We start from the raw sequence: 12582 nt of genomic DNA on the forward strand, positions 1-12582 counted from the left end.
ATCAGACATTAGTCTTCTATTTTAGTTGTTTCTATTTTTTTTTTGCCAGTCCTGCAGTTTCCAGATGTCAAACCTCCAAATCTGGTTTGGTGCTTGTTTTTTGTTTGTTTTTTGGACTATCAGGTATCTGCTCTGGTGGTAGCCAAGGAAATAAAGCTTGCTTTTATTTTATTTTTTTTAAAATCTGAATGTATACATACATGTGTTACACCTACATGCTTCCAAATGTACCTTTTGACTCCAACTCCAGTGTGGGAGTTTTACAGTATTCAGAGCTCCCTGAAAATGGAAAAGTAAATCATTGTAAGATTTCTCCTTCGGTCAAGGTGGTTAAGCACACTTACAACACTTTGCTGTTTTGTAAAACACTGTAATAGTCTAATGAAGATATGCCTTAAAATAAATTTTGGATCCTTCTGTGTGCCCATTGCTTTCTTTCCAGGCTATCTAACCATTTTTAGTTTTTTCAGAATGAGAGAGGCTAAAGTTGATATTGCCATTCTTGGTTATAGATCCTGGTTTTGTTTTATCTTTTTCTTTTTACGTTAATGTGCTAATGATTGGAAACACAAAGGGTTCTTCTGGAAGAGCAGACCTTTTCCATTATAACTGTTGACTTTTTTTGGGGGGGGGGGAGAGAAGTGTCAAAATACAATGGACAAGTAGAAACATCAAAATACCCACGACACTTTGAGAGTGTTTGTTCTTTCCAGATTTCTTATGCAAGTCGTAAGACAGATACGTAGATAATACTATATGAATTTTATAAATTAAACTCCAACATGTTCCTGAGAACTACTGTATTAGCTGTAGAGTACCTTATAGATTGCCAAGATAAATAAGCTTCAAGAATAATCATGCTGTGTATTCAGGTAATTGCCGAGGAACTCTGAATGAATCCCTTGTATAAAGTACCTTTAATTCGTAAGCTTTCATTAATTTGATAGCAGATTTCATAGATGCCTTCATAAAAGAAGCTCCCATGTAAGTCTCGGGCTTAGAAGGAACTGAGCTAGAACATTTTTTTCCCCATACAATGAACTGGCAGTTGTTTTTCTTCCACTTTTTTTCTTTTTTTGTTTTAGGTACAATAAACTCTTTGACATGTGACTGGCTTTCCCAGGTTAAAATGTACTGGCTATGAGATTGTGAGCTGTAACTTTGCAAATAAATCAGATGTTGCCAACAGATTAATTTATGGACTTGTTTTTTCCCCTCCCTTAGTGCAGGGACTCTGCCTGAAGATGAGGTGCTAGCTGGAAGCCTTTGCCCCTTTTCCTTGTACTTTTTTACTGGTTGCTATGGAGATCAAGGAAGAAAAAAAAGAACGAAAGCAAAGCTACTTTGCCCGGTAAGGATATAATGCTCCAAATTTATTTTATTTTACTAGCATTGTGATGGATTCAAAAGTCATTAACAGTCTATTCTATTACTTCTCTGAAGTAAATTCCATTAGGTTAATGAAGTATATTCTCAGGTAAGAGGGTATGTTATTGCTGTCCAGTAATGCAAAGTACAGGTCATCTGTACATTTTTTTAAAAATTGGGCAACACACAAAGCAAATTATTGTTTAGTTCCAAAAGCCCTTATCGGCGCTTAACATGATTTACATCTGTTTTATAAACAGAAATGGTCATGCTTGAAGTCAAATGTTCTAATCCTATAAATTCTATTTTAGAATTAATAACTCAAATACTACATTATTACAACTGCTGTCATTATTATCTATATAAAACATTCATAAACTAAAATAACTCTATAGATAATTTTCTCATAAGATTTAGTATATTAATATGTTTCACCAGAGATAGGCATTAGCTAAGAAAAACCTCTATTATTCATATCAGTGGGAAAATATTTTATTAAATGTGTCAGAATGGTTGTTATTGTGCTTTGGTTAAATAAGCTTAGGACTATGCTGCTGTGTGCCCGTAAACACTTATTTGGTGTTTACCCAAATTTCCAAAATTCCAGTTGGAAGAAATATGACTGCTAGAATTTTAATTGTTTTCAACCCACTTTTGTAATTCATGAACAATGAATTTCAATGTTACTCTTTTCTCCAGTAGTGCCAAAAAAATGACATTCAGCATTTTGGCATATTAAAATACATTTATGTTTTAAATATGATTAATGGGAAAATGGTATTGATTGAAGAATATCCTTCACAGATAGCTCTGACAACTGTGGTTCTTTCTCTGTTGTCAGTGGCCATGTTGTAGAATAAATTGCCATAGAGTTAAGGAAATTCCCTTCTTATTACAGTTTAGGCCAGAGGTCCCCAATCTTTTGGGCACCAGGGACCTGTTCTGTGGAGAGAGGTGTTTCCGCAGACCAGAGGGTGTGTGGTTTTGTGTGCAGCCTGCATCCCGTGGATGGGTCTTTGTTTGTGCGGCCTGGTTGCTGGCATGCTGTGGCCCAGTACTGGTCCACAGACCGGGGGTGGGGGACCCCTGGTTTAGGCGATAACTCAGATATCCCTGTTTGTGAATTGGTTCAGTTGCTTTACCTGTTTTATGTATTTGAGGATTTTAATTGTTCTAAAATGTATTGACTTGTTGTTTTAATGATTGTTTTAATTGTACTTCTGCTGTTTTATTAGATGTCTGTAATAGCTGCCAAAAGTGTTAAAGGAATGGATCTCATACAAATACCCTATGTAAATAATAAAGATCTGTTTTTCCTTTTAAACAGATTGTTTTCTTTCAGTTGTTTTTAGTATCAATAGGGAAGGAAGGCAGTGGAGATCAGCACCATCTTCAGGTTAAATGTCACATATTTTCAGTCCTTTTTTGTAAAAGAAAAAGGTGCCGGAACTCACACATGTCATACAACCCGCCTTGCCTACCCTACAAGGTTCCATCCAAAAAAGGTGCTGGAAATCTGTTCTGAGCGTTCTATGAGGAAAAAAGCCCTGCATATTTTTACAAGCTATTTAACTGCAGGATGTTAGTAGAAACAGAAGGAAATCTGTGATTAGTCTTGCTGGAAGAATATGGTGACATTGCATGTAAAAAACACAAAATAATACAAGCACTGAATGGGAATAAAAGAGATGAACATTAAAAATTATCCTAGAAAAATTTAAAATACCAAATACTCATAAATGTGACAGGATTTTTAGATATTATACTGGGTGATAAATTATGGACTCCATCTTTCTTCTATCCCTCATTATGGCTGGAAGCAAATATGAACAATTAAGGATGGGATAACTACATTTCTTCCTTTTCATATATTTGCCCTAGAGGCCAAAGTTTAACTCCACAGTCGGGAGTTCCTAAAGATTTTGTCTGTTATCCCGATTTTTGACAGAAGATTGGCCTTATTTAAAATGTCCTTACATAAATCTATATTTGTTTTATTTTTTTAATGTTTTATTGCATGACATTAAATTCAATCCTGCCACAAATTAAAGACTTTTGTGGCATATAACAACAATAAAAGAAAATCTCTAGGTATGCATAAAAACATCCATGATGCTAATGATCATATGCAATAATCGAGAGTTAGTTTAGTGCAGTACTGTATAGTGGTTAAGGTGCTAGTCTAGAAATCAGAAAACGGGGAGTTCTGATCCTGTACTAGGTATGAAAGGCTCAAGCATTTGGGCCAGCCATGCTCTTTCAGTTCAACCTACCTCAAATGGTTGTTGCTGTGGGGAAAATAGGAGGAAGAAAGATATGTTCATTCCCTTGAGTTATTTATAAAATAATAATAAAGGGAGGATAAGAATAAATATAATTCAGAATAAAATCAGTCCTAAAAACAACCAGAGCTAATTTACAATAAGGACAAACTAAAAAGTACTGTCTGAAAGCGCTTTATCTTTTATATCTTCCGAAATATCATTTATGATGAGACAAATTTTTCTCTTAAGAAAAAGGCTGTTCTGTAGCATAGAAGTACTGCTGGAAAACTCTACTTCCACCCCTTATAGTACTTTGTGCTGGTAGGGGTTCACCTATTTATAAGTAACCATACTTTGAATGAGGCTTGCATTTCTGATTATTGATCGTGAAACAAACATACTGCAGAGCTGAAGTGACTAAGTGCTTCAGAAAATGTGTTTTGGAACATGTCGGGGATTGAGTGCATTCCTGCTGAAAGTTAATGAAAATAGCTGCATCTTTTCCCCAGTTTTGTATGGGCTGCTTTGGGGAGGTTCCTGATACATCAGTCGTGGAAACAGATATGGCTGCTTTAATGAACTACATACAGGTATCCCCATGCATTCTGAAATACCTGTTCTAATGTGCATCTAATCCATTATACAGCTGAAATAAAATACTACCAGGGATAGAATGCAATTTTTTTTATCCTTGCTACTTGACATTTCTGGAATGAGCAATTGTGGCATGACAACCATATGTTAGTGTAGAATCAAAAATAGCCTTTTGATACTATCACATATAAGGAAGAAGAACATATAGCAGTACAACCAGAAGAGGTTGAGAGGACCCGTTAGATTCATCAGCAAGAACTATGTGTATATAATAGTGGATAATTTACAATATTTAATTGCCATTATTCAACTGTTACCTTTATTCCACTGTTCTTTCCTATATGCTAAGTGTTTGTATCTCTTCCTTCCCCCCCCTTCTAGTTTGAAAAAAAAGAAGCTTGCTAAACAAAATGCAGATGTGCCACCTCAAAACACCTGTGGGACTCACGTCTGTAAAACTCAGACTGGAAAAAGTGATGGTAGCAAAAACGTTGTAGGACAGACAAACAGTTCTCAAGAAAACTACAAGCATTCTACAGAAAAGGAGGATTATGAGAAAAAAAAGAAAAAGAGCAGTCAACCAAAAGATATTAGGCGTACTGATCTTAAACGATACTACAGCATTGGTGAGTTTAATGCAAGAGCTTTGGGCTCATCCAAACCACTGCTTTGCCATGATTTTCCCGCCCCAGAAATGCAGGGAAATTGTCGTGGCATTAATTTAGCTGACCCACAGGGTGACCCTAATGCAGCTCCAAAACAGGGATATGCCATACTTCGTTTTTTGTAAGAACTCTTTCTTTGTTACTTGTAAGAATAATGATTGGCATTTTAACTGGTTAAAATTCAGATGTCACCAACTGTAGAAAAAGACACTCCAATTGCCATAAAGAATATTTTTTCCCCTATTTTTTTCTCCAACCTCCAGTCTCCCTAATGACCACTAGGTGGTAGCAAGGTCTCACTTTCCCTCCCTCTATCCTACCACATGGTCACCTGGTTTTGTAGCACCCCAGATGCAACTATCTCATAAGTTTGCCTACTTCTGCAGGGAAAATAGACTTTGTATGGATGACTCCATCTTATAGCCAGGCGTCATAAGGACAATTAGAAACAGCTGAGATGTTTGGAAAAGTTTTTTTTTAAAGGCAATGTAATTTGCTATTGGAATTATATTGCATTTTGCTAGCATAATATGGTTAGCATCTATGCTGCAGCACAACCACTTGAACCTTCAAAAGGGTGTTGTTTCTGGGATGCAAACATGTTAAATATGATAATGCAGATGATAATATTTCTGCATAACTGACTGGCTGACAGAAAAATAGTAAATTTGTGGATTCTATTTTTATATTTCTTTTTTTAAAAAAAATCTGTTTACATTTGCAATGGAAACAGCACAGGTTTATTGTTGGAACAGAAACATGTAATATTATGTGGCAGCTTAGATTATCTGTTGCTTGATACATATCTGAATTTTATCCATAGTTGGTTTCTTATCAGATGCAATGAGTTCTGCATGGACTGGATGAGGAGTAATAAGTAGAAATTAAATCTACACCAGGTATGTCAAACTGCCGGCCCGGCCCGCGGGCTGAATGCATCACACCTAAAGCCCACCCCATTGCCGGCAATGGGGGAAAAGTCACTATACGTCATGCAACATCATGTGACGTCGCGAGTTTGACATGCCTGATCTAGACAAGTCTAAGGGTTTGGTAGTATATGAAAGGCATTTCCTATTTCAAACAGGTGTATTTTGCACTTCAGGGAATTCTGTCCCTGAGTGTTTTAAGTCAATATGGAGCTAGGCACATTGCTTTCATCTGTGAATAATTTCTGCATCCTTTCTTGGTGAGAGCTGATCTGGCTACCCATGTATTGTAATTTCCCAGTTGAATTATTGTAATGTGATCTATAAGGATATGGCCTTAAAGCCTGTCCAAAAACTGTAGAATGCCTAAGGTGTAACAATCAGCCTTCTCCAATGGTTGCATATAAGATCTGGTTAAGTTGCACTGGCACTAAATTCTGCCAAAAGCTGCTTTGTATCAAAAAAGATCATAGCTGTTTTCCAGAATAATAGTTATCAAGTTGCTGCTTCCTTTCTTTTGTTGCAGAAACAAGATCCCCTCATAAACAGAAATAATAGTTATTTTATCCTGTTTCTTATGCTGGCAATTTATCTGATTTATTGCTTTTCTGTATGTTTGGTAAAATTCAACTTCCTGCGAGTCTTGTTTATATCCTGTAAATGTAGTTGATTTCCACTTTGTTTATCTTTTCTTCTAAATCTGAAATTGAGTTAAGTTTATGTCTTGATTCTAATTGCTTCAGATTATTCAGTAATGTATCCTTCTGTTTTTGTATGGCTTTATTTCTGTTTGATGCAAGTGAGATAAATAAAACTTTCACAAATGCTAGAGAAGCAACCCATATTGTAGATATGGGAATATATAGCGAGAGATAGAGATATATAGATGTTTATATATAAATATATAGATATATCCCCTTCCACCAGTGCTGAAGAGGATGGAATTGACCAGTTCTATGAAGCCCTACAGCACCTTATAGAACTAACACCAAAAAATGATGTCCTTATCATCATGGGGGATTGGAATGCTAAAGTAGGAAGCCAAAAGATAACCGGAATAACAGGCAAGTTTGGCCTTGGAGTACAAAATGAAGCAGGGCACAGGCTGATAGAAGTTTGTCAAGAGAATACGATGGTCATAGCAAACACTCTTTTCCAACAACCCAAGAGATGGCTCTACACCTGGATATCACCAGACGGTCAACACAGAAATCAGATTGACTATGTGCTATGCAGCCAAAGATGGAGAAGCTCTATACAGTCAGTAAAAACAAGACCAGGAGCTGACTGTGGCTCAGACCATGAGCTTCTTGTTGCAAAATGTAGGCTTAAATTGAAGAAATTAGGGAAAAGCACTAGGCCACTCAGGAATGAATTAAATCATATCCGTGATGAATATACAGTAGAGGTGACAAATAGATTTAAGGAATTAGATCTGATAGACAGAGTGCCAGAAGAACTATGGATGGAGGTTCGCAACATTGTACAAGAGGTAGCAACTAAAACCATCCCAAAGAAAAAGAAATGCAAGAAAGCAAAATGGCTGTCTGAGGAAGCTTTGCAAATAGCTGAGGAAAGGAGGGAAGCGAAGGGCAAGGGAGAAAAAGAAAGATACACCCAATTGAATGCAGAATTTCAGAGAATAGCTAGAAGAGATAAGATAGTCTTCTTAAATGAACAGTGTAAAGAAATAGAAGAAAACAATAGAATAGGGAGGACCAGAGATCTCTTCAAGAAAATTGGAGAGATGAAGAGAACGTTTCATGCAAAAATGGGCATGATAAAGGACCAAAATGGCAGGGACCTAACAGAGGCAGAAGAGATTAAGAAGAGGTGGAAAAATTACACAGAAGAACTATAGAAGAACGAGCTTAACGTCCCTGATAACCACGATGAGGTGTTTACTGACTTCGAGCCAGACATCCTAGAATGTGAAGTGAAGTGGGCCTTATGAAAGCTGAGCAACAGCAAAGCTAGTGGAGGTGACAGTATTCCAGCTGAGCTATTCAAAATCTTAAAAGATGATGCAGTAAAAGTGCTACACTCAATTTGCCAGCAAATTTGGAAAACTCAACAGTGGCCACGGATTGGAAAAGATCAGTTTACATTCCAATTCCAAAGAAAGGCAGTGCCAAAGAATGTTCAAACTATCACATCATTGCACTCATTTCACATGCTAGTAAAGTTATGCTTAAAATCCTACAAGCTAGTATGTGGATCGAGAACTACCAGAAGTACAGGCAGGATTTCGAAGAGGCAGAGGAACTAGAGATCAAATTGCCAACATACGCTTGATCATAGAGAAAGCTAGGGAGTTCCAGAAAAACATCTACTTCTGCTTCATTGACTATGCTAAAGCCTTTGATTGTGTGGATCACAATGAGCTGTGGCAAGTTCTTAAAGAGATGGGAGTACCAGACCATCTTATTTATCTCTTGAGAAACCTATATGCGGGTCAAGAAGCAACAGTGAGAACTGGACACAGAACCACTGATTGGTTCAAAATTGGGAAAGGAGCCCGGCAAGGCTGGACTGCTAAGCTTGTAAGCTGCCCTGAGTCTTCGGAGAAGGGCGGGATATAAATGGAATTAAAATAAAATAAATAAAATAAATAAAATTGGGAAAGGAGTCCGGCAAGGCTGGACTGCTAAGCTTGTAAGCCGCCCTGAGTCTTCGGAGAAGGACGGGATATAAATGGAATTAAAATAAAATAAATAAAATTGGGAAAGGAGTCCGGCAAGGCTGTATACTGTCACCCTGCCTATTTAACTTATATGCAGAGCACATCATGAGAAGGGCAGGGCTAGATGAATCAAAAGCTGGAATTAAGATTGCCGGAGAAATATCAACAACCTAAGATATGCAGATGATACCACACTAATGGCAGAAAGTGAAGAAGAACTAAAGAGCCTCTTGTTGCAGGTGAAGAAGGAGAGTGCAAAAGTTGGCTTGAAACTTAACATTAAGAAAACCAAGATCATGGCATCCGGCCCTCTCAATTCCTGGCAAATAGATGGGGAAGAAATGGAGGTAGTGACAGATTCTATTTATTTAGAAAAAAGTAAGATAGAAAATATATTTAAATAAGTGATTTCTGATCTTCTTTGAAGCAGTTACGAACATAATTAATACTCTTTTCACCCTCCCAGACTTGTAGATAGGGAGGCATTAGAGATTAAGCTGATTTGGAAGAAGCTCTTTAATTCCTAGTTTAATAGTTATAATAGTACTATAATTGTAAAATAATTATTAATAAGTTATTAATAGTTTTATCATGTTAATTTAGTACAATAGTTCTTCTACCCAACCTGGATTATGATCTGCATAAATGGGAGTTGCCACTTCATATCTGCAAAATCTCTTATCAGTGAGTTAGAAATCTAATACATGCCTATTGTTGGATTCATTTTATTAATTCCAACTCCTCAGATTCAAGGAGCTTGTTATTACTGATAAGGCCTAATGTAGCTCAGGTCCCTTGTGCTTGAAATAATGTCTTCTTCCCTATGTTGTTCCTTAAGAGCTTATACTCTGCAAACAACAAACTTTTCTTTCTACTGCGCAAAATAAACCTGTCTGGGATTGATTAGGACTAGGGCACAGGTCTGCAACCCGCTGCTCCAGAGCCGCATGCGGCTCTTTCAGCCGTCTCCTGCGGCTCCCAGTCTTCTGCCATGTGCAGTCCCCTCCCCCAAAAAAGGGGGAGTAAAAAAGTTCAACCAATCAATTCAAATATGCAGGGTAGGTGCATATCTCGCCTTGGCTCCACTCTTCAGTCAAACCTTGTTCTGCGCATGCGCGCATGTATGTGCATGTGCACACATTTTTTGCGGCTCCCAGTTTTTCCTTTTGTGAGGGAACCAGTTCCGAGTGGCTCTTTCACTGTTTCAGGTTGCTGACCCCTGGACTAGGGCCTTTTGGTACTGTAATACTGTAGCGCCAGTGAGCTAGAATTTCTTCCCTAGTCTGTCTGTGTAGGATCTCTTCTTTTCCACATTTAAAGAAGAATCAGAATATGTTCAGCATATGTTCTATTTTCATTCTTTAGCTTTCTCTCCACAATAGCCATGCCAATTTTGCTTTCAGTGGTTTTCCCCATTTATTTTCCATTTGCTTTGTGATTCATTTGCTCTAATGTTGTGATTGTTTTGATGCTCATTCATGGTCTTTGTATTATTGGGTGGCTTATTTTATCCTTGATCTTGACTGTTATTTATTGGTTTGATTGTGTGAAAAGTGTGAGTGCAGTGAATGAGTCAAACAAACACAAATACTTCCCTAAACTAACATTGGAGAGCCTTTTAAAATATAATAATAAGGAATTGGCTGTACAGATTTTGAATGGCTGATGCATTATACGAAGGCGCACATTTTAATCATGGTTTGTTCACTAATCTAAAATGTCCAGATTGTTACATATAACCTAAGCCCCAGAGCTTAGGTTCATTGCTTATACTACGCAGCAACCAATTACTCCCTAGGTTACAGTACTGTGATTTTTGAACTCTTTGCACCAGTGTTTCCTTGGTCTTCTGTCCCTCTGGTGAAGAGCTTTTAAGCAAAGTAGCAGGCTTCCTGTTTTTATTCCTTTCTTATTTACCTCCAAGAAACCTTATGCACATCCCAGGAGAAAAGGGATTCTTGGCTCTTGGCCTCATACCACCTTCCCTCTCTCATCTCTGGTAGCCTTCTGTCTAATCCTTTTGTGTTCAGTGGGGCTGCATCCCGGCAGTCGTCTCCATCTCCATGTCGTCGTCCTCCTCCTTCTCCTTCTCCTCCTCCTCCTCCTCCTCCTCCTGTACAAATTAGTAATCTAGTACAATTTAATAATCTAGAACTTGGCCCTTGTATGACTTGTGGACTTCAACTCCCAGAAGTCCTCAGCCAGCAATGCTATCTGCTGAAAGAGCTGATGGTGATATATTCGAGCTTGCAGACTATGAGACTCAGTCCTAAAATAAATATGAAGCATAAATTAAATTCAGCTTTTAACAGTTTATGTCTGGTGCTGCATATTGTAGAGCAGGGGTGTCGAACTCAATTTCATTGAGGGCCGCATCAGCATTGCGGTTGCCCTCAGGGGGCCGGGTGGGTATGGCCAGGGTGGGCATGGCCTACTGGGTGGGCGTGGCTAGAGTGCATATAGCCTACTGGGTGGGCGTGGCCAGCTCTACATCGTTCGCATCATGGGTGCCTATGGGGGCCTGGGCAGGAGTGGGACAGATCTGACGGTCTCTGGCAGGCGGAGGGTCTCTGGGCCAGGGCAAAGGCAGTGGGGGCCGTTCCCCCACTATTTCCAGGATGGCTTCATGGGCCACATGAAACCACTTCGCGGGCCGGATTGGGCCCCCGGGCCTTGTGTTTGACATGTCTGTTGTAGAGCTTTGCAGTATTCGGGCATACGGGTCTGTCCAATAATGGGCAAAGCTTGAAGAGAGGAACTTCCAAAGCAAAACCTCATGTCTCACGTAGTTTCTGTCAAAATAATAGTATATAGATAATATAGTAGGTAGATAATATAGATAAATTTGTAGGGTTTTTTTTTCTTCTTTGGACTCTAACATTTCTTTATTGCTTTATAATGTATTTCTATAAAACAAAGTTTGGTGTAGTAATAGCTTAGAAACCAGGAGACTGAGCTCTAGTCCCAATGATTGGTCCCCCAGAAAGCCAGCTGGTTTTCCTTGGGCCTTCACTCTCTCAGTCCAACCCACCTCGCACAGTTGTTGCTTTGGGGGACATAGGAGGAAGATATGTTGGATATGTTTGCCCCCTTGAGTTACTTATAAAATAATAATAAAGGTGGGATAAAAGAGTCAGTTAGGTCTGGTGATTAAGGTGCTGGTCTAGAAAGCTGAAGACCATGAGTTCAAGTGCTGCCTTAGCCATGAAAGCCAGCTGGGTGACTTTGGACCAGTCATTCTCTCTCAGCCCAACCCACCTCATAGGGTTGTTGTTGTGTGGAAAGTAGAAGAAGGAAGGGGTGTGAAATATATTTGCTACCTTGAGTTATTTATAAAAATAATGAAAGTGGAATGCAAATGAAATAACAAACAAACAAATTCTAATGAAATAAAAAACATTGAAGTGTTGCTTTTGTGATTGGAAGAGGATCCAAACTGTTCAACTGCTTTCAGATTACAAAAACCTGTTCAATATACTAGATCTGACTTCAGAGATCTATATTTACAGAGAAAGTTGTTGGCTCTTCATGCTGATAACTGAACAGCAAAACATCTTTGTTTGTTCTGATACTGTTATTCTTGTTTCCTGATTCAGACCAAATGGGAAACCCTAATTAATTGAACACCTCCTGTCTCTTTGCCAGGAAGGAAGGGACCAGAGCATGCTGGACTGGACAAAAGCTCTTTCATATCTCTTTTTAAGCTGAAACATTATTATCCAGACTTCCATTTTATCCAGACTGCCATTCAAACAGCTTGTTGGTGTGCTCATTTGGGTGTGGGTTGAAAACCAAAGAGAGCTATTTTAATATTACCCTACTTTACATTACAGCAGACCTGGGCATTTTACGCCCCCTGAGCCACATCTGGCCCCTCGACTGCCTCTATATGGCCTGCCTGAAGTCAATTCGGCTGGCCTTCCATTTCGCCCCCCCCCATCGCGGGGTTACAGAACCGACCAGGTGGTTCCATCCCAGGCACCTAATGGACCCTGAACGGTTCCAGGAGGTGCTTGGATCTGTGCCTGCCATATTCGCTCATAGCCCGGTCGATGCCTTAGTGGAAGCCTGGGAAAGGG

At 38.8% G+C, this 12582-nt stretch overlaps 1 protein-coding gene across 7 annotated transcripts in view; it reads left to right on the forward strand.

Moving 5' to 3' along the window:
• Positions 1–12582, forward strand: part of NCOA7 (nuclear receptor coactivator 7) — a 69681-nt gene that overhangs the window by 16412 nt on the left and 40687 nt on the right. For 6 of the 7 annotated variants that reach the window (XM_081333205.1, XM_081333206.1, XM_081333204.1 and 3 more), the window contains 2 exons: positions 1225–1351; positions 4608–4852. In XM_081333205.1, the coding sequence (XP_081189331.1) occupies positions 1302–1351; positions 4608–4852 (295 nt within the window). In that variant the 5' untranslated portion in view covers positions 1225–1301. Of the gene's footprint in view, positions 1–1223; positions 1352–4607; positions 4853–12582 lie in introns of those variants that run through there. The other variant, XM_081333210.1, reaches the window with a different exon arrangement.

This window comes from Vipera berus (assembly GCF_964194415.1).
Source record: "Vipera berus genome assembly, chromosome: 1".
Lineage (NCBI taxonomy): Eukaryota > Metazoa > Chordata > Lepidosauria > Squamata > Viperidae > Vipera > Vipera berus.